The sequence below is a fragment of the Loxodonta africana genome, chromosome 2 (genome assembly GCF_030014295.1).
Source record: "Loxodonta africana isolate mLoxAfr1 chromosome 2, mLoxAfr1.hap2, whole genome shotgun sequence".
In the NCBI taxonomy this organism is placed as follows: domain Eukaryota; kingdom Metazoa; phylum Chordata; class Mammalia; order Proboscidea; family Elephantidae; genus Loxodonta; species Loxodonta africana.
The window spans coordinates 60,970,493-60,998,076 of NC_087343.1; the positions used below are offsets into that span (position 1 = coordinate 60,970,493).

General features: G+C 38.7%; 1 protein-coding gene across 5 annotated transcripts in view; it reads left to right on the forward strand.

The window, feature by feature from the left end:
- The window catches only part of GPBP1 (GC-rich promoter binding protein 1), a 123,773-nt gene that overhangs the window by 39,270 nt on the left and 56,919 nt on the right, over positions 1-27,584 (forward strand). For all 5 annotated transcript variants that reach the window (XM_023545469.2, XM_023545468.2, XM_023545470.2 and 2 more), the window contains one exon: positions 22,488-22,607. In XM_023545469.2, the coding sequence (XP_023401237.1) occupies positions 22,545-22,607 (63 nt within the window). In that variant the 5' untranslated portion in view covers positions 22,488-22,544. The remainder of the gene's footprint in view (positions 1-22,487; positions 22,608-27,584) is intronic.

Below are 27,584 nucleotides of genomic sequence, written 5' to 3' on the forward strand. Positions count from 1 at the left end.
TCCCCATTTAATTGTTTTGAGGCCTTTGTCAAATATCAACTGTATGTGGATGGATTTATGTCTGGATTCTCAATTCTGTTCCATTGGTCCATGTATCTGTTGTTGTACCAGTACCAGGCAGTTTTGAGTACTGTGGCGGTATAATAGGTTCTAAAATCAGGTAAAGTAAGGCTTCCCACTTTGTTCTTCTTTTTCAGTAATGCCTTATTTATCCGGGGCCTCTTTCCCTTCCATATGAAATTGGAGATTTGTTTCTCCATCTCATTAAAGAATGTCCTTGGGATTTGGATCAGAAATGCATTGAATGTATAGATCGCTTTTGGTAGAATAGACATTTTTATAATGTTAAGTCTTCCTATCCATGAGCAAGGTATGTTCTTCCACTTATGTAAGTCTCCTTTGGTTTCTTGCAGAAGTGTACTGTAGTTTTCTTTATATAAGCCTTTTACATCTCTGGTAAGATTTATTCCTAAGAATTTTATCTTCTTGGGGGCTACTGTAAATGGTATTGACTTGGTGATTTCCTCTTGGATGTTCTTTTTGTTGGTGTAGAGGAATCCAACTGATTTTTGTATGTTTATCTTTGTATCCCGATACTCTGCTGAACTATTAGTTTCAGTAGTTTTCTGGAGGATTCCTTAGGGTTTTCTGTGTATAAGATCATGTTATCTGCAGATAGAGATACTTTTACTTCTTCCTTGCCGATCTGGATGCCCTTTATTTCTTTATCTAGCCTAATTGCTCTGGCTAGGACTTCCAGCACAATGTTGAATAAGAGTGGTGATAAAGGGCATCCTTGTCTGGTTCCCGATCTCAGTGGGAATGTTTTCAGGCTCTCTCCATTTAGGGTGATGTTGGCTGTTGGCTTTGTATAAATGCCCTTTATTATGTTGAGAAAGTTTCCTTCTATTCCTATTTTGATGAGAGTTTTTTATCATGAATGAGTGTTGAACTTTGGTCAGATGCCTTTTCTGCATCAATTGATAAAATCATGTGATTCTTGACTTTTGTTTTGTTTATGTGGTGGATTACATTAATTGTTTTTCTAATGTTGAACCATCCCTGCATATCTGGTATGAATTCCACTTGGTCATGGTGAATTATTTTTTTGATATGTTGTTGAATTCTATTGGCTAGGATTTTGTTGAGGATTTTTGCATCTACATTCATGAGGGATATAGGTCTATAATTTTCTTTTCTTGTGGTGTCTTTACCTGGTTTTGGTATCAGGGATATGGTGGCTTCATAGAATGAGTTTGGTAGTATTCCATTCTTTTCTATGCTCTGAAATACCTTTAGTAGTAGTGGTGTTAACCCTTCTCTGAATGTTTGGTAGAACTCTGCAGTGAAGCAGACTGGAACAGGGTTTTTTGGGGGGGGGGTGGTTTGATTACCTTTTCAATGTCTTCTTTTGTTATGGGTCTATTTAGTTGTTCTACCTCTGTTTGCATTAGTTTAGGCAGGTAGTGTGTTTCTAGGAATTCACCCATTTCTTCTAGGTTTTCAAATTTGAGTATAGTTTTTCATAGTAATCTGATATGATTCTTTTAATTTCATTTGGGTCTGTTGTAATATCACCCATCTCATTTCTTATTTGGGTTATTTGCTTCCTCTCCTGTTTTTCTTTTGTCAGTGTGGCCAGTGGTTTATCAATTTGGTTGTTTTTTTTAAAAAACCAGCTTTTGGTCTTGTTAATTCTTTCAGTTGTTTTTCTGTTTTCTATTTCATTTAGTTCAGCTCTAATTTTTATTATTTGTTTTCTTCTAGTGCTTGTGGGTTTCTTTTGTTGCTCTATTTGTTCAAGTTGTAGGGATAATTCTTTGATTTTGGCCCTTTCTTCTTGGATGTGTGCATTTATTGATATGAATTGGCCTCTGAGCCCCGCTTTTGCTGCGTCCCAAAGGTTCTGATAGGAAGTGTTTTCATCCTTACTGGATTCTCTGAATTTCTTTATTCCATTCTTAATGTCTTCTATAACCCAGTCTTTTTTGAGCAGGGTATTGTTCAGTTTCCAAGTGTTTGATTTCTTTTCCTGTTATTGATTTCCACTTTTTTGGCCTTACGGTCAGAGATGATGCTTTGTAATATTTCAGTGTTTTGATTCTGCTAATGCTTGCTTTATGACCTAATATGTGGTCTATTCTAGAGAAGGCTCCATGTGCACTAGAAGAGAAAGTATACTTGGCTGCTGTTGGGTGGAATATTCAGTATATATGTCTGTGAGGTCAATTTGGTTGATTGTGACATTTAGATCTTCAGTGTCTTTATTGAGCTTCTTTCTGGATGTCCTGTCCTTCACTGAAAGTGGTGTATTGTTGAAGTCTCCTACTGTTATTGTGGAGCTGTCTATCTCACTTTTCAATGCTGATAGATCTTGTTTTATGTATCTTGCAGCCCTGTAATTGGATGCATAAATACTTAATATGGTTATATCTTCTTGGTGCATCATCCCTTTAATCATTACATAGTGTCCTTCCTTATCCTTTCTGATGGATTTACCTTTAAAGTCTGTTTTTTAAGAAATTAATATTGCCACTCCTGCTCTTTTTTTGATTGTTGTTTGCTTGATATATTTTTTTCATCCTTTTGAGTTCTAGTTTGTGTCGCAAGTTCTGAGGTCTGTCTCTTTTACGCGGCATATAGATGGATTTTGTTTTTTGATCCATTCTGCCATTCTTTGTCTCTTTATTGGTGCATTTAGTCCATTTACATTCAGTGTAATTATGGATAGGTATGAATTTAGTGCTGTCATTTTGATGTCTTTTTTGGTGTGTTGTTGACAGTTTCTTTTTCCCACTTAATTTTATGTGCTGAGATTATGTATTGTCTTTTCATCATATTTGTTGTTGATTTTGTTTCTGCTGAGTTTGTATTTTTCACTTGTATTTTATTTTGATGAGAAGGATAGTTTGTCTCCTTTGTGGTTATCTTATCATTTTTCCCTAAATTTAAACCTAACTTTTATTTCTTTGTATTGCCGTATCTTCCTCTATATGGAAGGTGTATGATTACATTTCTTAGTCCCTGTTTATTATTCTAATATTGTCTTCTTCTATATAATAACATCGCTCTTACCCTGTTTTGAGCTTTTTTTTTTTTCCAGTGGTCTTTGTTTTTTCTTTTTTGATTTCCCTGTCTGGGTTGACTTCTGGTTGCTCTGCCCAGTGTTCTAGTCTTGGGTTGATACCTGGTATTATTGATTTTCTAACCAAAGAACTGCCTTTAGTATTTCTTGTAGTTTTGGTTTTGTTTTTACGAATTCCCTCAACTTGTGTTTATGTGGAAATGTCTGAATTTCACCTTCATATTTAAGAGTTTTGCTGGATATATGATTATTGGCAGGCAGTTTTTTTCCTTTAATTTTTTAAATATGTCATCCCATTGCCTTCTTGCCTTCATGGTTTCTGTCGAGTAGTCAGAGTTTATTATTGGCTCTCCTTTGTAGGTGACGTTTCGTTTGTCTCTCGCTGCTCTTATAATTCTCTCTTTATCTTTGGTATTGGCAAGTTTGATTATGATATGTCTTGGTGACTTTAAGATCTACCTTATGTGGAGTTCGATGAGCATCTTGGATAGATATCTTCTCATCTTTCACAATATCAGGGAGGTTTTTGCCAACAAATCTTCAACAATTCTCTATGCATTTTCTGTTATCCCTCCCTGTTCTGGTACGCCAATCACTTGTAGGTTATTTCTCTTGATAAGAGTCCCGCATGATTCTTAAGGTTTCTTCAGTTTTTAAAATTCTTTTGTCTGATTTTTTCCAAATATGTTAGTGCCAATTGATTTATCTTCGAGTTTGGAAATTCTAGCTTCTGCTTGCTCAATTCTGCTCCTCTGACTTTTATTGAGTTGTCTACTTCTGTAATTTTATTGTTAATCTTCTGAAATTTTATTGCTGCCTGCTATGGATTTTTCCAGCATATTAAACTTTTCATTATGTTCCTGAATAATGTTTCTAATTTCTTCAGTTGCTTTATCTGTGTTTTTCTTGGGCTGTTCTGTGTATTGTCTCATTTCCTTCCTGATGTCTTGAAAGGTTCTGTATATTAATGTTTTGTATTCTGCATCTGGTAATTCCAGGGATGCACTTTCATCTAGAAGTCCCTGGATTCTTTGTTTTGAGAGCCTGTGGAGGTGATCATGGCCTGTTTCTTTATGTGACTTGATATTGACTCTTGTCTCCGAGCCATCTATAATTTATTGTATTAGTTTATGTTTGCTTACCGTGTCATAGCTTCTTGCTTTGTTTTGTTTTGGTTTACCCCTATGGGTTGCTTAAGTGAGCTAGCTTGATTATTTTCACCTTTGCAGCTCTGAGGTCCTGTCACCAGATGGCTAGAGCTGTTATCAGGTATATCAGTCTAGGAGTCCATTCACTTTTCTTCTATGAATTCAGCTCGGGCTTCCAGGTAGGTGATCATCAAGTGTGTGGTACAGGCTCTGTCCTACAGTCTTAGAGGGGCAGGGGTGATTGGCATATATACCGGTATCTGGTTGTCGCAGGGGGTCATGCTCTGAAGGAGGCAGGGGGCTGAGAACCGACCTCCGAGTGTCTTCTGAGGAAAGCGCATCCCTGTTCACTAGAGCATGCAGGTGGGTGGGTTCTGCAGACGGACCATGGGCACCCAAAGTTTTTGGTTGTAAGAACTGGGAGGTACCAGTTATCTTTGGACCCCTTTTGTGGGCGGCTGGGTGACCTGAGTGGAGCTACCAGCCCTTAGGTCCCTGATGTGGGTAGGCGAGGACCTTGTTCAATAGGCAAAGCAATGTCAAACATCAAACAACCACCTCTTCACCACACAGCTGAAATGGTTGTAGTTTGCCAACAAGGGCCTGTTCTCCTAAAATAGGCCCACACAGGTCCGTGCAGAAGAGAAAGGTGGTCAAAGTCCACGGATGGCTTATGCCTGGACAGGACCTGCTTCTGTCCTCAACTCCCACGGTTCATGGAGCCAGCAAGTTATCTTTTCCCCCAAATGCAAATTTTTTCCTTCCCCAAGGCTGGGAAGATGGCTCTGGGTGCTCAACAGGGCCTATCTCAGGCCCAGGGATTCAGCTGCTGAAGCCGGCTTCTGGGTGGGGGGGTGCTTTAGAATATACGCAGGTATTTAGGTTTTGCCGAGAGCGCCATTCTCCTCAGGTTCCGGAGGTGTGAGTAGGCTGTGTGGCTGGCTGCTTCTCCCTAAGGAAACTGCGGCCAAACGCTAGTACCAGCCCGCTGCCGCCACTGCTCCAGGAGTGGTGCCTGAGGGCTCCCCGCCATTCAGGTCCAGTAAGTCTGCTTCTGAATGGTCTCTTTCTCCCCTTGCCCCTCAGTTCGTTTTCTAAGCTTGCGTTTGATGCTCAGGGCTCCCAGCTTGTCAGAAATATACTCATTTCACTTGTTTTTTGGGGTCTTTGTTGTAAAGAGGGCTCGCCGAAAGCATGTCTATTCTGCCATCTTGGCTCCTTCTTCAGGCCATTTATTTTTGTATAAAGTCTTTCAAGTTGAATTATTTTCGTGTTTGGGTTCAAGTTATGTATGTTTTGCTGGAATATTAAAGAAGTGACCTGTGTTTTGCTCGTTGGCATTCGTTCTGTCATATGGCACGTGATTTCAGTTTATTCCATTACTAATGATGCTCACTTCGATGTGTGAATTATGGTAGTGATTGCCAGGCTCTTTGACCTCAGATTTACAGTTAATGAGTATTTGGGGGAAGTACTTAGAAACTATGTAAATAGGATATTCCTCTTTGAATTTTTAAAAATATATTCATTTATTTGTATCTGTTTGGTTCATGTATTTCTGTTTTATTTAAGGGATTATAATACATTTAGTCCCTGGGTGGTGCAGATAGTAACAGACTCTCTTGCTAAATGAAAGGTGGGATGTTCGAGCCCCCTAAAGGCATGTTAGAAGAAAGGCCTGGCCGTGTACTTCTGAAAAATCAGCGATTGAAAACCCTATGGAGCACAGTTTGACTCTGACACACATGAGATCACTATGAGTCAGAATTGACTTAATAGCAACTAGTATAATCCATTACTCTCTTTATTGAGGTGAAATTATGTAACATAAATTTAACAATTATATTTTTTAAATTTAACCATTTTAACGTGTAAAAATTTAGTGGTTGTGATGTTTAAGTTTGTGTGACAACCTGACTGGGCTATGATTCTCAGAAGTTTGACTATTATGATGTACTCTGGCAGATATGATACAATGTAATTATCTCCGTGACAAGATCTGCTATAAGCAGCCATTCTGTGGAAAGGGAGTTCTGTTGGGCATGTGGCCTGCATACAATATATGTGGACTTTCTGGTAAAGCTTGTTGCCTTTTGCTTGGTCTGGATCCTGCAGCTGGCTCCTGTTCATCTGACCCCTGGTTCTTGGGATTTGAACTAGCAGCTTACCTGCCAATCTTAGGAATTGTCAGCCTCTGCAGCCTGTAAGCTGTTGGCCTGCTACCTGACCTGTGATCTTGGGCTCATCAACCCCTGCAGCTGAGTCAGTCAGGAGACGCCTCCAGCCTGACTCATGGTCTTGGGCCTTTCTAGCCTCTGCAACCATGTGAGCCATTTCCTTGACATAACCCCCCCCAACTGCCCCCCCCGCCCCGCTTCACTGATTTTGCTTCTGTAGAGAACTCAGCCTAAGACAGCGGTATTTAGTACATTTGTGATGTTGTTCAGCCACCACCTTTATCAAGTTCCAAAGCCTTTTCATTGCCGTAGAGGAAAACTACCCATTAAACAGTCATTCCACAGTCACTCTCCATTTTTTGGAAACACTGGCGGTATAGTGGTTAAGTGCTATGGCTGCTAACCAAAAGGTTGGCTGTTTGAATGCACCAGGTGCTTCTTGGAAACTCTGTGGGGCAGGGTCACTATGAGTTGGAATCATCTCAACACCAACGAGTTTGTTTTTTTTGGTTCTTCATTTTTTCTTCCTCTAAGCCCATGTTAACGACTAATCTGTTTTCTGTGAATTTACCTATTCTGGGTATTACATATAAATGGAGTCATAATATACATGACTTTATGTGCATGGCTTCTTTTACTTAGCCTGATGTTTTCAGGGTCTGTCTATGTTGTAGCATGTATCAGAACTCCATTCCTTTTTATGGCTGAATAATAGTCCATTGTATGTATATACCACATTTTGTTCATTCATTTGTTGAAGTACATTTGGATTGTTTCTGTCTGGTTGACTATTGTCAATAGTGTTCTCTATGAATATTCATATACAAGTTTTTGTTGAGTATCTGTTCTCATTTCTTTTGGGTATATATACCTACAAGTGGTATTGTTGGGTCACATAGGACTTAAATGTTTAACTTTTTGATAAATGCCAATGGGTGAGAGTTCTCATTTCTCCACATTTTTTATCTCAGTGTTTTGGACTTTGTTGAGAGTTGTTCTGTTAAGGGTTGGAATTTGTTGAGGGTTGCTCTGTGGTCTGTTCTGGAGAATATTCCATGTGCATTGGAAAAGAATGTGTACTTTGCAGCTGTCAGGTGGAGCGTTCTATCTGTGTCTATGAGGTCAGGTTGGCTGATTGTGCTCTTCAGCATCTTTGTTGAGCTTCTTTCTAGATGTTCTGTCCTTTACTGAGAGTGGTGTGTTGAAGTCCCCTACTATTATGGAACTGTCAGTTCCTCTTTTCAGTGCTGTCAGAGTGTGTTTTATGTGTTTTGGAGCCCTGTCATTGGGTATGTAGATGTTTATTATGGTTAAGTCTTCATGATGGATTGTCCCTTTAATCATTCTGTAGTGCCTTTCTTTGTCTTTTATGGTGGATTTTGTTTTAAAACCTGTTTTATCTGAGATTAGTATTGCCACTCCGGCTCTTTTTTGGTAGTTATTTGCTTGATGTATTTTTTTCCATCCTTTGATTTTTAATGAATTTACATCTTTGTTTCTCGTAGACAGCATATTGATGGGTACTGTTTTTTAATCCATTCTGTCACTGTGTGTCTTCATGGGTGCGTTTGGGCCGTTTACATTCAGTGTAATTATTGATAGGTGTGAATTTATTGCTGTCATTTTGTGGTGCTTTTTTTGTGCTAATGTTTTCTTTGTTCCTCTTATTCTCCTGTGCTGAGTTCCTTTTGTTTGTGGATTTCTTTTTCATTCATTTTTGTAGCTTTCGTTTTGAGACTTTTTTTTTCCCTTTATTTTGATGAGTATGTTTGTTAACTTTCTTTGTGGCTACCTTGAACTTTACCCATATCTTCCTAGGTTTGAACCAGTCTGTTATTACTTGGTGTCACCTTACCTTCCTCTCCATTAGAAAGCTCTTTACCTACACCGTTCATTCCTTCTTTTATCTGACGTTGTCATTTACAGATTAACCGCTCTGGTTCCTTGTTGCAATTGTTTTGGTTTTGGATAGTCCTTGAGAGTTCGTTTCCTATATTGGTGTCTAGCTGGTACAGTCTTGCGTACTAGAGTCAGGCTGTGGTCTGATGTTGTTTGTTCTCAGACTGAAGGATTCCCTTTAATGACTCTTGTAGGTTTGGTTTGGTTTTTACATATTCCCTTGATTTCTGTTTATCTGGAAATGTCCTAATTTCACTATCATATTTGAATGAAAGTTTTGCAGGATGTATTATTTGTGGTTGGCAGTTCTTTTCTGTCAAGGATTTATATATGTCATCCATTGCCTTCGTGCCTGCATGGTTTCTGCCAGATATTTGGAGCTTAGTCTTATTGTTTCTCCTCTGTATGTGACTTTTTGTTTTTCTCGAGCGGCTCTCAGGATTTTTTCTTTGTCTTTGGTTTTAGCGAGTGTGATTATGATATGCCTTGATGTTTTTCTTTTGGAGTCTCTGTCCCATATGGGGTTTGTTGAGCTTCTTGCATGGTCAGCTTTTCATCATTCATGACATTAAGGAAGTTTTCTGTCAGCAGTTCTTCAGTGATCCTCTCTGTATTTTCCATTTCCTCTCCCTGTTCTGGAAGTCCGATCACTTGTAAATTTTTGCTTTTGATTGTATTCCACATAATTCTCAGGATTTCCTCATTTTTCCTCGTTCTTTTTTCTAATTTTTTCCTCAGAGTTGTATCCAAGTTTTGTCTTCAGTTTCACTGATCCTGTCTTCCATAGTTTCAAACCTGCTCCTCAGCCCTTCTATGACACTGTCCATTTCTGAAATCTTGTTTATTGTTTGGATTTCTAGTTGTTGTTTTTGTATGATTTCTAGTCGTGAATTTATTTTGGCATTTCAATATTATTTTTCTGGATTTTTCCATTTTTTGGTCTGTATTTTCCATGATTTTGTCTATTTTTCCTCATTTTTGTTTGCTTTTTGCTTCAACTCTTGGATAGCTCTGAATATTAGAGATTTGAATTCCCTGTCAGATAGTTCTAGTGAGTTTTCTTCTACTGGAAAGTCATCTGGTGTTTTATTTTGGATGCCTACTGGAACCATCCTGTCCTGTTTTTTTATGTTTTGATGTTGTCTTCTGTCTTCGGGACATTCAGGAGTTGTTTTCTTCATTTCTTGATTGTAGATTTGTTTTGTCCTGGTCTTTTGTTTTATTTGGTTATGTCTCAGCAGGCAGGGTGGCATTCTTTGTTGTTTGCTTGTCTGTAGTCGTGATACTTTTCACCTCTTTGTCCAGTGGGTGGGCCTAGTCACTCAACTGTGGTGCAGCAGGGCAGGCCCAGCTAAAGTAGAGGGACTGGAATGGGTTGTGTGTGGCACGTACTAGGACCAACAAGGTGGGATAGGAATCAGTGCCAGGCAGGTTCTGGCAGGCTGTGCCTTTGCTGCTTGGAGGTGTGATGTTCAGGGCATGGTGTAGGTAGGCAGGATAGAGGGGGGAGGCTGTGATGTATGGAGCTAATATAGGTAGGGGAAAAGGGAGAGAGGAACAGGAACCCAAAACAATCAAACAAATGAAAAAAAAAAAAAAGGGAAAGAGTGCAACGGGAGCTTGCTGTTGGAGTGATGAGAAACCAAGAAATGAAGAAATGCAAAAATGAAAAAAAAAAAGGGGAAAAGAAAAAAATAACTAGGTAAAAAATTGGAAAAGAAAAAGGAGAAGAGCCTCCAAGGGTCCCACCAGTATGGCCTCAAAGGCCGGGGAAATGTCCCAGGCTGTGCAATATACCCTGGCTAGAGGGGGTATAGATGTCACATAGCATCAGGTATTCAGGAGACAGGAAAAGAAGGTAAGTATAGACAGATGAGAGCTGAGGAATAAAAAGACAGGAAGGGAAAAAGAGAAAAGGAAAAAAAAAGAAATGCCCCCAGGGATCCCACCTACGTGGTTGCCCAGATTTGCGGAGTGGTTCCTAAGCTGTGCAGGGTAGCCCAGCTAGAAGAGGTTCTCAATTGTGAAAAGAGAAGACAGACAGACAAAACAGAACAAAGCAAAACAAAACAAGAAAAAAAAAAAACCCAGGTATCCCACCAGTGTGGTGTTGTGGTTCCTCAGTCGAGCGAGGCTTCACAGCCTTTCAAGAAGAAGCAAAGATGGCACACGGAGGCAGGTGTTTGAGAGAAAGGAGGGGGAGGTTGTGTGAGGCACAGAAGAAACCAAAAGACAAAGAAGCAACACTAGCTCAGGGACCAGGACAGTGTGGGCGGGGCAAATCTAAGCAGCCCAGGGTGGAAGCAGTTGTCCCCTGGCCAAGAGACTGGCTGGTGGGAAGCAGAGGTGGCTGAAGGGGGAGGGGACAAAGGGTGGAGATTAGGAAAGCGTATATTGCTTGTTATTGGGTGCTCTGTCTTTTGCTGGGAACTTCGTGAAGCTGCTTTCCTGTACTCCCTGCCTGCTGATCTGCGATGTGTGTGGGGCAAATTCAAGCGGCACATGAGCTCCACTGCCTGGCCAGCCGAGCCACCTCAGACAGCCAGGAAGCTCAGGTAGAGCAATGGGGAGAGAATGGGGGGTGGGAAAGCGTGTATCACTGGCTAGTGGGTGTTCTGTCTCCTGCTGGGAGCTCCACGAATCTCTTTTTCCTGTGCTCCCTGTCAGCTCATCTCCGACAGGAGTCCAAGATGATGAATCCCTGCTGTGTTAGCTGGAAAGGAACTTCGTTTCTCGTCACTCTCTGTCCTGTCAGTTATTCCATTCGGTGTTTGGCTGAGTTCTTTATCTTTTCATTTGACACTTAGGGTTTCTGGAATGATGTTTGTCTCTGTTTTAGTTTTTTGGGTCCTTGCTGTGGAGGGACCATGTGGTGCTTCTGTCTATGGTGCCATGTTGGCCAGAGTCCCAATTGCTTTACATTTTTGCCAACATTTATTTTCCATTTTTTTTTGAGTATAGCCATCCTGGTGGGTGTGAAATGGTATGTCATTGTGATGTTTATTTGCATTTCCCAAATGACTAATGATGTTGAACATCTTCTCATGTGCTTGTTGGCCATTTACTTACCTTTGGAGAAATCTGTATTCAAGTCCTTTGCTGTTTTTTTTAAACCGAGTTGTGTGTTGAATTGTATATATTCTGGATACTAGTCTTTTATCAGAGATTTGATTTGCAAATATTTTCTTCCATTCTGTCTTTTCATTTTCTCGATAAAGTCTGTTGATAGAGGAAGTATTTTATTTTAATTTTGATGCAGTGCAATTTATCTCCTTTTTCTTCTGTTTCTCATGCTTTTGATGTCATATCTAAGAACCCATTCCAAATCCAAAGTCTTGAAGATTTACTCCTATGTTTTCTTCTAAGAATTTTATGTTTTTAGCTCTTATATTTAGGTCTTTGATCCGTTTTTATTTCCTTTTTTTTTTTTTTTTTTTGGAATAATGTGAAGTACAGGTCCAACTTTTTTCTTCTGTTGTGGATACCTAGTTGTCTCAGCACTATTTGTTGAAAAGACTATTCTTTCTCCCTTATATGATCTTGCACTCTTGTTGAAAATCAATTGTTTATGAAAGTTCTGTTCTATTGGTCAGGATGTCTGCCTTTATGCCAATACTACTGTTTTGATCACTGTAGCTTTGTATTAAGTTTTGAAATTGGGAAGCATGAATCCTCCTTTTCAATATTACTTTGGCTGTTTGGGGCCCCTTGCAATTTCATATGAATATGAGGGGTCAGCTTTTCCATTCCTGCAAAAAAAGGGTGATGGAATTGTAATAGGAAGTGTGTTGAATCTGTAGGTTGCTTAGGATAACATTGCCGTCTTAACAATATTAAGACTTTCAATCCATGAACCTGGGATGTCTTTCTGTTTATTTGAATTTTTAAATTTCAACATTGTTTTGTACTTTTCAGCATACAAGTCTCGCATCTACTTGATTAAATTTATTCCCAGGTATTTTATTCTTTTGGGTGTTAATTGTAAAAATAATTTCTTCATTTACTTTTTTCTCCTCAGACTGGATGATTTCAATTGGTCATTCTTCAAGTTTGCTGAGTCTTTTTTCTACCACTTCTCTGTTGAAACCCTCTGGTGAATTTTTCATTTCAGTCATTGTACTTTTCTACTCCAGAATTCATTTATTTTTATAATTTCTAGTTACTGATAGTCTCTATTTCTTGAGGCTTCATTTTTCTGCTTTCTTCTTGTTCTTAGTTCATAGTTTTGTTTACCTCTTTGAGCATATTTAAGGTTGTTTTCTGATAGCCCAGGGACAGTCTTTGCTTCCTCAGGGACAGTTTCTGTTTATTTCTTTTCCTCTGAATGGGCTATATGTTCTTGCTTTTTTACATGCTTTGTAGTTTTTTTTTTTGTTGAGAACTGGACATTTTAAATATTATAATGTCACAACTCTAGATATCAGATTCTTCCTCCGCAGAGTTTGCTTAGGTTGTAGTTGTTTATTTGCTTAGTGATTTTCTAAATTATGTTTATAATGTCTATTTGTTTTGTGTAGTCTCTGAAGTCTCTCTTCCTTAGTTGTGGTCAGCTAGTGTTTTGGCATAGATGTCCTTTAATGTTTGGAACCTTCCCCACCCCACCCACCCCCCCTGCAAAAAAAAAGAAAGAAGAATGAAAATGAAGAAACCCATAAGATATAAACTCTCCCAGTCTTTGCACTGTACCTCTGTGCTAGTGTACTTCTTCAGAGCTTAGCGAGGCCATTTACAGCTCTGCCTTGTCATCACCTCCTGCGTGTGCCTGGCCTAAAGTAGTAAAGTCTTAGGGTCTTTTCAGGTCTTTTCTGAACAAGAGTCCTGCCCTTGTCACGCATGTGGCTTTTCAGTTCAGCTGCTAACCATAATCTACCACCCGTTCCTTGGAAACCCTGTGGGGCAGTCATACTCTGTCCTCAACTCCATGGGTAGTAATTTCCCAAAGAAACTCTCTCCCAGCTTTTTATCCCAGGCTTTGGGCTTATCGTTTGTTTGCCTCAATTGTAAATGTATGCCCCAGGCTATAGGAGTTCAGTTGCCTTACAGTATTTTGGAGGAATGTACTGTTCAGCAGTTTTTTTTCCCTGAGTAAGTTCTCAGGCGAGCTTTTCAGGTACCTTTCATGCAAACCAGAAAACCAAACCTGTTGCCATTGAGTGGATTCTGACCCTGTAGGACAGGGTAAAACTGACCTATAGTGTTAGTTCCCAAGGAGCGCCTGGTGGATTCAACCTGCCAACCTTTTGGTAGCAACCGTAGCTCTTAACAACTATGCCACCAGGGTTTCTGACCTCTTATACAGGCAGGCAGTATTCTTTGAGACTAAGGTCTGATCTGCATTCTCTGGATGGAACCAGGGACCAGGGTCCGACACTGGGAAAGCGTGCTGTTCACAATGACCCTGTAGGACAGAATAGACCTGCCCCATAGAGTTTCCAAGGAGTGGCTCGTGGATTTGAACTACCCACCTTTAGATTAGTAGCCATAGCTCTTAACCACTCTGCCACTTATGTGGCAGCATCCCGTTATTTATTTTTCATGCTCACATTGTCCTTGGTTTGGTAAGTGAGAACCCATTGAAGCTGGCTTCTGTGTTTTTTTGATAAGTCCCCATTATTATTTGGATACTTTCTTGCTTTTTGCCACAAGATATTCCAGGCTTATCTTGTTTTAGCTCTGGAATCAGCTGTTTCTCCAAAAAGCCCTGGTTTATTCTGGTGGGAAATGGTTTCTTTAGAAGCTAAGACCTGGGTGCCAAGTGTCGCTCATTGTTATTGGGGTGTCACTGTTCTCAGGCCCTCCTCACAGTGCAGAACTGGGGAAAGTATGTATAAATACATACATATATATCATAAATATTCACCCGTGTGTGTGTGTGGAAACCCTGGTTGCACAGTGGTTATGTACTCAGGTGCTAACTGAAAGGCCAGTGGTTCAAAACCTCTAGCTGCTCTGCAGGAGGAAGATTTGGCAGTCTGCATCCATAAAGATTACAGCCTCAGAAACCCTGTGGGACAGTTCTACTCTGTTCTGTAGGGTTGGTGTGCATCAGAATTGACTTGATGGCAGTAGGCTTTATATATATGCACACACACATACATATGTATATACATATGGCCTATATTATAAATAATGTTAATATAATTAACATTAATGCATTGACATATGAACATGTGCTAATCATAATGACAGTACAGCACAGAGTTCATTCTAGTTTTCTGTCTTTTTGTTATTAGTAACAATCTTTTTTGACAGTATGAAACTTTGCTTTCATTATTTTAAATGTTTACTATTTATTCAATTCCCCTGTATTGTATAACCAATCTCTTATTGTTGTCACTGCCACTTGCCCCACATGAGCACCCCTTTTCTCTGCTTAGGCTCTGACTTCCCATTTCTACTGCCTCCCTCCTTTCACATGGATGCGTTTCTTTTTGGGCACAACACCCGATCCCTGGCTGTCCCTTTGTGTGGAAGCCTTCCTCACCCTGCTTGATCTCTGATATCCTACTCTGAACCTCCCGCCCCACCCCCCCCACAATGTATGGACATACTCTTGACCCTACCCTTGCTCTAACACCCATTTTGGGCCCCACGGCTCCTTTGCTGTGCCCCACATAATGACTATAAGTCTGAATTGGGAAGAGAAAGACCCAGTTCTTTAATAAATCCTATTACTGTGTTAGGAGCCCTCGTGGCACAGTGGTTAAGCGCTTGGCTGCTAACTGAAAGGAGGTTCGAACCAACTAGCTGCTCCACAGGAGAAAGATGTGGCAGTCTGCTTCCGTAAAGATTTATGGCCTTGGAAACCTTATGGGGCAGTTTTACTCTGTCCTACGGGGTTGCTATCAATTGGAATTGACTTGACGGCAGTGGTTTTGGTTTTTAGTATTAATATATTAAACTAGGCTTATATTAAATGGGATATTATTCCACAGCAGGAAACTTAAGAACAAATTTGAACAGCTGTTTTTTCTGTTTCTTTTCATTTTAATGAAGGAATGTTAGCTCTTTGACTAAAAGTTTGAAAAGCTTAACCTGATTTCAAGGGTTGTATATGGCACTGGGTTTTTTTGGGTATAGATAGATAGGAAACCCTGGTGGTGTAGCGGTTTAAGTGCTACGGCTGCTACCCAAGAGGTCAGCAGTTCGAATCCGCCAGGTGCTCCTTGGAAACTCTATGGCAGTTCTACTCTGTCCTGTAGGGTCGCTATGAGTCAGAATCGACTCGACGGCAGTGGGTTTGGTTTGGCTTTTTGGTATAGATAATCTGTCAGTAACGGGTATTTGTCTTCTTAAGACTTTGTTAACAGTTTTAGGCAAGGTAAGCAGTAGTTTCCCAATTTTAGAAGACAGTGAGAAATTTATATTAATTTGTCAAGGTTATCCAGCCTGGTCACTGAGCTAAGATTTAAACCAGGACTGTTGACTCTGAAACCTGCATTCTGCTTTAACTCTGTACTCTGCTCCTATAGTTACGATGCTTTAACTATTGGTTATTTTGGGTGTTTTTCAGCAGGCGTTGTGATTTTGAAAGCCTAGTTCTCTGAAATATAACCCATTGTAAAGATAATCAACTCGATGTTAAAACATTCTTATGAAATCATTTTCAGTAATTTTGTCTTTGAAAACATGGCACAAATTTGATGGGTTCAGAAATAAAGTATTGCAAGAAATAGGAAAAGTTGCATCTATTTCTGTACTTTTTGCTGAAGTGTATTACTTTTCACTTCTAGAATATTTCGGACTTGCTATTTTGAATCATTGATTTGTTTCTTAAAAGTCAGGCACGTATACTTAAAAACTCACGGAATTCAGATTAAGGTTTTTTTTCAGGACCTGTTTTCCCCGGGGAAATTTTTATTGTCAGTGGTTGAAACTTTAGGCATGGTTCCATGAACAAGTTGCAGATTTAGTGAGAGATGAGAAATTAAGGTTTTTATTCTGGCAGTACTTAAAAATCCTAACTCTTCGCACATGAGTCCTTCAGACTTTATAATGGAACCTGGTAGAAGAAGATACCTGTAAGTTGGAATTCTGGCCCCTGGTGTATTAATAGGACTGCTGTTTTTTTTTTTTTTTTTGTAGTGCTAGGCTCTTTCGTGCACTATTTGATATATGTGTAAGGTAAATATATATGTAGTTCTAGTTAGTGTATTTCTGTTGTTGCTGTTACACAGGGAAAGGAAGATGAGATGAATATCAAATGCCACAAAACAGTTAAAGTAAATCAAATAGGGTGGATTTTTTTAAACTTTAATTTGCCCATACACATTTGCTGTGTAAATGCCATTAATATTAACTATTATTACTTTTTATCTTTTTTCAGAACATGAGTTAACTTCAGCCATTAGATATTTATACTTTCTTCTTTTAAAATTAGAATTGAATCAAAATTTATGGACCCCACAGAAATGAATAGGTGATTTTAGTGGTTATCCTCCAAGTGATAACTTCTAGTAGGTAATTATATTCACCTATTATTTTGAATGAAATCCTTTTTAAAATAACTTTTAAAATTATTGGTTATTTAAGACTCTGGAGTTTCTTGTGAATTTTTATTTGGTATAAACTCTGAAAACACTTTTTCATTCCCATTGTATTATTGGGACTATAATTTTAAGAGTTTCCAACAAAAATTTGCTAGAGAAGTACAAATCACAAAGTACCATTTATTGTTTAGAGAGATAATGTAAAAATCCTTTATAAACTCTAAAACACTATTATTTTCATTTTTTTCCATAAGACTTTGAAATTAATTCAAGTTGGTAGTAGAATTACAGCTCAGAATGCCTGAATTTTTGTGATGTAGTTTATCTCGATTAGGTATACTCTTAAAAACAAAACTTGGATTTGTTTCATAAATAGAGTTTGTCTTAGTTTTTCAAATTGTATTTGATCCCTCCTCAATCCATATGAGCATGTAGCATTTAAACATTTTACTTCTACTTTGAGTTAACCAGTTGTCTTTATGCTATATGGTCACTCTTAACTGTTCTTTTAATAGACTAGCACAATTTGGGATATAATATCTGGCAAATCCTTTTCTTTTTTTAAAATTTATTTTAGAAAATTGATACAGCTTTTTAAAACTATGCTTTAGCATTTGCATTTCAAGAATTTTGAAATTATAAGATTAACAATAGTACTCTTCGTTTTGTAAAATTTAACTTAAAATTTTTGATTAAAGTATATTGAAATTTTACATACTTTAAATGCAGTTACATTTTATCTTTAATGCTTGTAAAAAATTCTTACTTTGTTATTGAGAATATACACAGCAAAACATACACCAGTCGAACAGCTTCTACATAACACAGTTCAGTGGTATTGGTTACAGTCTTCAAGTTGTGCAGTCATTCTCACCCTCATTTACTGAGTTGTTCCTCCCCCATTAACGTAATCACGGCTCCTTAAGCTCCCAGTATGATCTTTCAAGTTGCTTTTGTCAATTTGATAACCATATAGATAGAGCTTAAAATAGCACAGTGTTTAAGGCAGACATTTTTTACTAGTTAAGCTAAACTAATGTTTGGTTTTAAGAAGTCTTCAGGTAATATCTTTGGTTTAAGGTTTAAAGATTTTATCAGGGCAGTAATTTCAGCTGTTCATCCAGCCTCCATGGCTCCAGAGAACCTGGAGTCCATTAGATTTGAATTCTGTTCTGCATTTCCCCTCTTTTGATCAGAATTCTTCCATAGAATCTTTGAACAAATGTCCAGTAATGTGGTAGCCAGGCACCATCCAGTTTTTCTGGTGTCATGTCAAAGGAGGCAGTTAGCCATGCATTCCATATCTTCCTCCTGTTCTTGACTCTCCTCTTCCTTTGTTGCTGCAGGCTCATTTGATCACTTTTCTGTTTCACTTCGTGATCATTAAGCAATTGTGAATATAAAACCTTTGTTTATTAGTAAGCAAGATCTATCCTGAAGTACAGTACTGTCAGTGATAGGATAAGATCCATATGCCTACAAGGAAGACCAGTTAATATGACTGTTGTTCAAATTTACAGACTAACCACTAGGGCCAAAGATGAAGAAGTAGAAGATTTCTGTCAGCTGCTGCAGTCTCAAATTGATCGAACATGCAATCAAGATGCATTGATAATTACTGGCGATTGGAATGCAAAAGTTGGAAACAAAGAAGAAGGACCAGTAGTTGGAAAATATGGCCTTGGTGGTAGAAACAATGCCAGAGATCTAATGATAGAATTTTGCAAGACCGATCACTCCTTTATTGCAAATACCTTCTTTCACCAACATAAGCGGCAACTATACACATGGACCTCGCCAGATGGAACACACAGAAATCAAATTGACTACATCTGTGGAAAGAGACGATGGAAAAGCCCAATATCATCAGTCAGAACAAGGCCAGGGGCCGACTGTGGAACAGACCATCAATTGCTCATATGCAAGTTCAAGCTGAAACTGAAGAAAATCAGAGCAAGTCCATGAGAGCCAAAATATGACCTTGAGTATATCCCACCTGAATTTAGAGACCATCTGAAGAATAGATTTGATGCATTGAACACTAGTGACCAAAGACCAGACGAGTTGTGAAATGACATCAAGGACATCATCCATGAAGAAAGCAAGAGGTCATTGAAAAGACAGGAAAGAAAGAAAAGACCAAGGTGGATGTCAGAGGAGACTCTGAAACTTGCTGTTGAACGTCAAGCAGCTAAAGCAAAAGGAAGAATTAATGAAGTAAAAGAACGGAACAGATTTCAAAGGGCTTCTTGAGAAGACAAAGGAAAGTATTATAATGATGTGCAAAGCGCTGGAGATGGAAAACCAAAAGGGAAGAACACGCTTGGCATTTCTCAAGCTGAAAGAACTGAAGAAAAAATTCAAGCCTCGAGTTGCGGTAGTGAAGGATTCTATGGGGGAAAAGATTAAACGACGCAGGAAGCATCAAAAGATGGAAGGAGTACACAGAGTCATTATACCAAAAAGAATTAGTTGATGTTCAACCATTTCAAGAGGTGGCATAAGATCAGGAACCAGTGGTACTGAAGGAAGAAGTCCAAGCTGCTCCGAAGGCATTGGCGAAAAACAAGGCTCCAGGAATTGATGGAATATCAATTGAGATGTTTCAACAAACAGATGCAGTGCTGGAGGTGCTCACTCGTCTATGCCAAGAGGTACGGAAGACTGGAAGAGATCCATATTTATGCCTATTCCCAAGAAAGGTGATCCAACCGAATGTGGAAATTATAGAACAATATCATTAATATCATACGCAAGCAAAATTTTGCTGAAGATCATTCAAAAACGGCTGCAGCAGTATATCAACAGGGAACTGCCAGAAATTCAGGCTGGTTTCAGAAGAGGACGTGGAACCAGGGATATCATTGCTGATGTCAAATGGATCCTGGCTGAAAGCAGAAATACCAGAAGGATGTTTCCCTGTGTTTTGTTGACTATGCAAAGGCATTCCACTGTGTGGATCATAACAAACTATGTATAACATTGCGAAGAATGGGAATCCCAGAACAGTTAATTGTGCTCATGAGGAACCTTTACATAGATCAAGAGGCAGTTGTTTGTACAGAACAAGGGGATACTGCATGGTTTAAAATCAGGAAAGGTGTGCATCAGGGTTGTATTTTTTCACCATACCTATCCAATCTGTATGCTGAGCAAATAATCCGAGAAGCTGGACTATACAAAGAAGAACGGGGCATCAGGATTGAAGGAAGACTCATTAATAACCTGCGTTATGCAGATGACACAGCCTTGCTTACTGAAAGTGAAGAAGACTTGAAGCACTTACTAATGAAGATCAAAGACCACAGCCTTCACTATGGATTACACCTCAACATAAAACAAAAACCCTCAGAACTGGAGCAATGAGCAACATCATGATAAATGGAGAAAAGATTAAAGTTGTCAAGGATTTCATTTTATGTGGATCGACAATCAACAGCCATGGAAGCAGCAGTCAAGAAATCAAAAGACGCATTGCACTGGGCAAATCTGGTGCAAAGGACCAGTGTTGAAGAGCAAAGATGTCACCTTGAAGACTAAGGTACACCTGATCCAAGGCATGGTATTTTCAATCGCATGCTGTGCATGTGAAAGCTGGACAGTGAATAAGGAAGACCAAAGAAGAATTGACGCCTTTGTATTGTGGTGTTGGCAAAGAATATTGAATATACCACGGACTGCCCAAAGAATGAACAAATTTGCCTTGGGAGAAGTACAACCAGAATGCTCCTTAGAAGCAGGGATGGCGAGACTGCGTCTTACATACTTTGGACATGTTGTCAGGAGGGATCAGTGCATGGAGAAGGACGTCATGCTTGGCAGAGTACAGCGTCAGCGGAAAAGAGGAAGACTCTCAACGAAGGTGGATTGACACAGTGGCTGCAGCAATGAGCTCAAGCATAACAATAATTGCAAGGATGGCTCAGGACTGGGCAATGTTTCATTCTGTTGTGCGTAGGGTCGCTATGAGTCGGAACCGACTTGATGGCACCTAACAGCAACATTAGTAATCATAGCCATTTTGATGTTTAGCAAATTCGATTTAGAAAGATTGGCTAATAGTTGAAACACTGTACTGAAATGAGTGTACAGTTAGTTGCCCATTTGACTTCTGCCTTAGTTAAAAAAATTATGAATTTGCTACGTTAAGATTGGGCTGACAACCTGAATCTTACTGACGCTATTGAGACAAGCTCCTGAAAAATTAAATTTAGAACGCATATGAGCAATAGTTTCTAAAATATTTAAGATATCCATTGTGACGATTGTGATTAAAATAAGAAACCTTTTATTATTGAAATTTTCAGGCATCCATATAAGTAGAATAGTATTATAAAACTTCTTGTACCAACATGCAGCCTCGATGTTTATAAACATAGGAGCAAACTTGTTTAAATTACTACCCCTAGTCAGCACTGGCTGGTATTTTTAAAACAAATCCCAGATGTATTATTAATTCAGTTGTCAAGGCTTCAGTATATGTCTTTCTTTTAAAACATAACCATTGTACCATATGACATCTAAAATAATAATTCCTTAGTGTCATTATTGTAGCCCTGGTGGTGCACTGGTTAGGAGCTCAGCTGCTAACCAAAAGGTCGGCAGTTCGAATCCACCAGCCGCTCCCTGGAAATCCTGTGGGATGAGTTCTGCTCTGTTCTATAGGGATGCTATGAGTTAGAATCGATTTGACAGCAACAGTTTTCTTTTTTTTTTTAAGTGTCATTATCAGGGAACCCTGGTGGTGCAGTGATTAAGGGCTCCACTGCTAACCGAAGGTTAGCGGTTTGATCCCACCAGCCACTCCGAGGGAGAAAGATGTGGCAGTTGGTTTCCATAAATATTTACGGCCTTGGAAACCCTACGGGGCAGTTCTACTCTGTCGTACAGGGTCGCTATAGCTGAAATTGACTCGGTGGCAGTGGGTTTGGGTTTGGTTAATGTTATTATCTAGCTTGTGTTTAAATTTCCCTGATTGTTTCATAACTTTTTTTTTTTTAACACTTGGTTTTAGTAAGGATCCATACAAGATCCATACGTTGCATTTGATTAATCTATTAAGCCATTCATTTATTTGCTGAAGAAGCCAAATGATTTGATCCATAGAATATCTTGCGATTTGGACTTGGCAGATTACTTCTTGCAGCTGTCGTTTAACTTTCTTTCTATACATTGTATTTTCTGCAGATTGATAGATCAGATTTCAAATTTGATTTGAGATGCGGCAAGAATATATCATGGATGGTGCTGTGTACATTGGAATTCATCACATCAGGAGACACTTGATGTGTCCAGTTTTATCTTTGTGATAAGATCATTGTAATTTTTTAAAATAAACTTTATTGAAGTATAGTTTATTTACAATAAAATTTACCAGTTTTAAGTGTACAATTTGATGAGTTTTGATAATTGTGTACAATTGTTGTATAACCATCACTACAATTAAGATAATAGAACATTCCCATTACCTCGGAAGTTTCCTTCTTCCCCTTGCAGTCATTCCTCTTCCCTTGTCCCCCTAACCCCAACAACCACATGTCTACTTTCTATCACTATAGTTTTGCCTTTTTTAGAATTTAATTATAAGTAGGATCTTAATAGTAGTAGGATTATTGTATTTAAAAAAGGAACGTAACACAATTTTGGCTTGGAGCTACAGGTCTAATTTCCTTCCATTTTTATGTGACAGGGACTTGCCATGAGGTGTTGAAGCCTTGTTTCGCTGAGTCGGAGAGACTGGACCTAAATGGCGCAGCATGACTTTGCTCCAGCCTGGCTTAATTTTCCTACTCCACCATCATCAACAAAGGTACTCTTCATTGTGCAGTGCTCTTTCTTTTCGTCTTTCTTTCCGTCTCCCTCTGTTTCATTCATGTTTTACACAAATGTAATTAAAATGTTGACTTAATATTTTTGCAGAAAAGTGCTTTTTACAGTAACCATCCAAATTATCTCATGTAATTTATTGGTTTGTTTTTGTTAATCAAATGTCAGTTTTTAGCATTATCATCAACATATACTAAACTGTTTACTTCAGAACTGACTTTTGTTGTAACCAGAGTTCCACAAACTTTGAGCCAGTTAGATACGTTGAACATTTAGCATCTTATCCATACTATCCTGTTCTTCTGATCATTTGATTTCCTTTTTTCTATAATGTTTTTAAAAACTGGAGATTTTTAAAGCTTTCCATGTAAATGAAAGACTTTGTTTTTCACATAAGTGAGACTTTGAATGCCACGATACTAAGATTTTGGGAATGATGTGAACATATCAAGACTCATAAAAGAAATGCTCATTTTACTTAAAAACCAAAATAAAATATTGTGTAAAATATATTTACGGATATATAGACTGTTGTAAAACATTGAAATTGTCATCTACTTTCAAGATGTGCTGAAAGGGAAGTTCCCCAAGCAGAGTGCTCAGAATGGGGTTTTGAGCTTCATCTCTTTGCATTTTTTGTTAGAGCATAGGCTACCAGTGACCTCTTTAAACAAATAGTAGTGTGATTGTAAAGTGGGGAAATACTAGTATTATATTTCTTTTGCTAAAAGTCGTACTCTCACAATGTTCTTAGTTAATTTTGTTAATACCGGAAATTTTGATGGGCTTTTTTGCCATCGTTGTGTACTGTGTACCTGTATAAAATAATCACGGATGGATATAGATGTAATTGTCTAAATATTTACCTCTTAGTAATGAGAAAATTGGAGTAGAAGGAGGACATATATTTAAGAATTGAACTCTGTTCCAGAAAACATTAATTTTCAGTGATCTTTTTCATAAATAAAATTTACTTATCACTTTTGAGATTCTCAACAGTTTGTACCCTGGGTTCATTCAAGCTGTGTGTTCATTGTAGGTAGAAAGTAATTTTTGTAGGTGTTTCTTTTCTAGACTATTAGCCTTGTCAAAGCAGAGACCAATCCTAATAACTGTTTTGTTTTCTGTAATGCTTTGTTAGTAGGAAGTGCCCTATAGATGTTTGTTGAATAGAAAGGAACATATAAAGTTTTTTAGGATACCTCAATACTTAAAATTACTCTAAAGGTATCATATTTTATCTAATCTAAGAAGCATTTACAGTAACATACCCTCTTTTTTGTACCACTAAGAAAGAAAAACATTGCCAGTTAAATTAATGTGTATCAATTTTAAGAAGCAGGCCTGAATTTAGAGATGATAAAATGTCAAAAACTGTCTTAACAGTAGCTCGGGACCTTAAAAGTGGTTAGAATCAATCTTAACAGCCATCTTCCACTTTGTTTTCCCCACAGTGGTAAAGGAATCAAGAGCGGCTCTTGATCATCTGCTTGCAAGCTCTGTACCATGCTGAGGCATTCATTTAGGGCCTTTTGGAGTACAGACAGCTCTTAAAATGTAGCTTATTAAAAACAGCTCTTATGGGAACAGTCTTATGATTTGGAAATTTGTTCCCCAGTAAGGACTTGTCATATCTTAATAAATAAATTTGGCCCATAATATGTTGAAAAAGGTACTTCACTGTGACATTCCCCTAGACAACAGAATTTGAGAGTTTGTTGATGGATCTGACTTAACTGTTTACATATAGCTAATTAGTGTGAGCCAAGATTAGGACCCAGTGTCTTCCTATTCTCTGCGCTTTCCATAGGGCTCACTTTGGAATTCTGTAAAATATAAACATTTTATTTCATAGACTATAAGAAGGGATGCCAAGTTTTTAGGGAATGGAGACTTCTTCTGAGAGATCACTTACTAGTTACTGACTGTGCCTCTTCGCCTCATGTGTAAGTCTCGGATTTGCTCCTGTGTTTCTTTTCCAGCTGTTCTTATCTTTTTAGTGGGGTTTTTTTTTTTACCCCCCAGGCCTGTTTCAGAGCTGGATGTGTGTGGCTTTCTGCCTATCCCTATATTTTCCTTCTCTTTTTCATTCATAGTGTCTTTCATAAGTATAAGGTTGTTTTCATTTTTAAGGAGTTTCACTGCTAACTTAGATCAATAAAAATTACCAGCACCTGGAAAGGTAGTTACAAAACGTTAAAGAAGTTATATTTTCATTCAGATGTTAACCTGGGGATAAGATGGACAATTGCTGGTATATGTGGTGAAATCCTTACTGCTTTCTAGAATCTGACTCTTGCTGATCTCTATATAGGACTGATTGACGATGATGGTGTTGATGATTTTGATTCTGAGAGTTGAAATTGCCTAATCAGAGAGTATTCTAAGTTTTCTCCAGGAAATGTCACCAGTTTGGACTCTTAACTAGCAGTGTTTGAAACTATTTCCTCAAACCTTACACAACCTGGTTTTGACTTTCTCTCTCTCTCACACACACAATCTTTTAGTGATGCCTTCTTTTCTTATACTTCTGCCTTTGTTGTCCTTTTGTCTCTTGAAAGCATTATTCACAGATTCCCATTTGTAATTAACATCTTGTTCTCTGCCCCAGATTTTTGTTTGCCTTTATCATTTCTCCCCTCTTAATCTTGTCCTGATTGAATGGAACAGATATGAACTGCTATTTCAACTTAATGGAAATCTTTGAATTATTTGTTTGAAAGGATGATGTGGGGACTTAAGAATAAATGTTTTCAGAACTGCACTTTGGTAGTTTACTGGTATGAGTAGAATTTTAGCCCCATCATGTGGTGAAGTTTTAAACTGCATGTGGTTATTATATGTTTGTGGCTTAGGGCAATGGCTTTTGAACTGTTTTGATTGAGACCCAATCTAAGAAATAAATTTTATGTAATATTTTTGTACACAAATAGATATAACTAGAGCAAAAGTTTCACTTGTGGTGTACTAATATTCTCCTTCGTGGTTTTCTGTGTCTGTCTCCCCACCCCCCATGAAAAATACCGTTTGTGACCAATTGATTTTATGAGCCATTATTAGGCCCTGACCTGCAATTTGAAAAGTAACATTTTTATTATTGGAGGAATATTTAACTGAAATGACTGTAGATATGAAAAATTTAAATAACTAGAAAATCCCTGTTGATTTAGATGCTTCTCCTTCCCATCATCTTCCCCTAGGAATGAAAATAATCATGTCCAGGAATGGTCAGGGTAGAATCTGAATATTTTAAATAGGTCTATGTAATGTCATATAATTCTTCATGCCTTTTATCCTGGTCGTTACCCAGGTAGTGGACAAAAAGATATGATTCCTTTTTGGCTACACCATATTCCATTGACCAAACTGTCTTACTAAGGTGTGTGAACCAGTAGGAGTTGAGGAAGTAGAGTCATCAATTGTCTTGAGTTGAATTTTGAGAAAGCTGTTCCACTGCTTGACACTAACAGATGCCTGTGGATAGTAGGGAGCATGGAATGTCCATTGGGTACCTTGAATATTGGCCCATCATAGTGGAAACTGTTTGACAAATGGTGTATAACCATGGAGCTATAAATGGCCTGGAATGCCAGAAACATGACAGGAGTTAATTTCAAGGGCCAGAGTAAGTGTGACTAGGGTTAGCCAGTTGGACAGAAACAGCAAACCGTAACCTAAAAAAGTTTCAACAGTAGTGAGACACCATTGATACATAGCACCAAGAAGTGGTCAAAAGTTTGATGTAGTTGCCCCCCCCACCACCCCCCCATAGGGCCTCCTTCAGTAAGAGAACTGGGTTAACTTTTTTGTTTTGTTTTCTTTTTGTTGTACTTTAGATGAAGGTTTACAGAGCAAATTCATTTCTCAATAAATAGTACACATATTACCAACCCCACAATGTGTCAGCACTCTTGTCTTCTTGACTTGGGCTCCCCCTTTCCATTCATCCAGCTTTCCTGTCCCCTCCTACCCTCTCGTCCTTGCCCCTGAGCTGGTTGGTGTGCCCAGTCTCATATACATGATTGTGCTACATGTATTATTGTTCGTTTTCTGGGCCTGTCTAATCTTTGGCTGAAGGGTGAACCTCAGGCATGACTTCATTAGTGAGCTAAAAGGGTGTCTGGGGGCCATACTCTGGGAGTTTCTCCAGTCTCTGTCAGATCAGTAAGTCTGGGTTTTTTTTAATGAGTTAGTATTTTGTTTTGTATTTTTCTCCAGTTCTGTCTGGCACCTTGTATTGTGATGCCTGTCTGAGCAGTCAGTGGTGGTAGCCAGGCACCATCTAGTTGTGCTGAACTCCATCTGGTGGAGGCTCTGGTAGTTGTGGTCCATTAGCCCTTTGGACTAACCTCTCCTGTGTATCTCTGGTTTTCTTCCTTCTTCCTTGCTCCATACGAAACGGGACCAGTGGAGTATCTTAGATGGCCGCTCACAAGCTTTCAAGACCTTAGATGCTGCTCACCAAAGTAGAATGTAGAACATTTTCTTAATAAACTATGTTATGCCAGTTGAGCTAGATATTCCTCAGGACCATGGTCCCCAGCCCTGAGCACAGTAATTCCATCCCTTGGGAAGTTTGGATATGTTTGTGAACCTTCCCTGACAAACAGGTCAACTTTTGGCAGGAGTCAGCAGTTGTCATGCAGTGGTGGATTCTGCATCAGAAAGATAAAGTACTTTATTTTGTTCTCTGTCTGTGATAGTGGATGTGTTGCCGTATCTGGTGTGATAATGGATCTAGGTGGCAATCTGGTGCTGCAGGCTTGATCAGCATTCACTCTCATTTCAGTCGCTATTGATTCCAGTTATTCTCACCAGGCAACAGGCCCTTACTGTGGGCATCTACATGAGTGAATCCAGACTGTTTGATTAACAGCTGCAAATTTTCACAGTTTGCAAACCCAAAGAGATGTGTCTTTGATCTATTAGACTGTAGTTTTTTTTAAGTGGCAGATGAAAT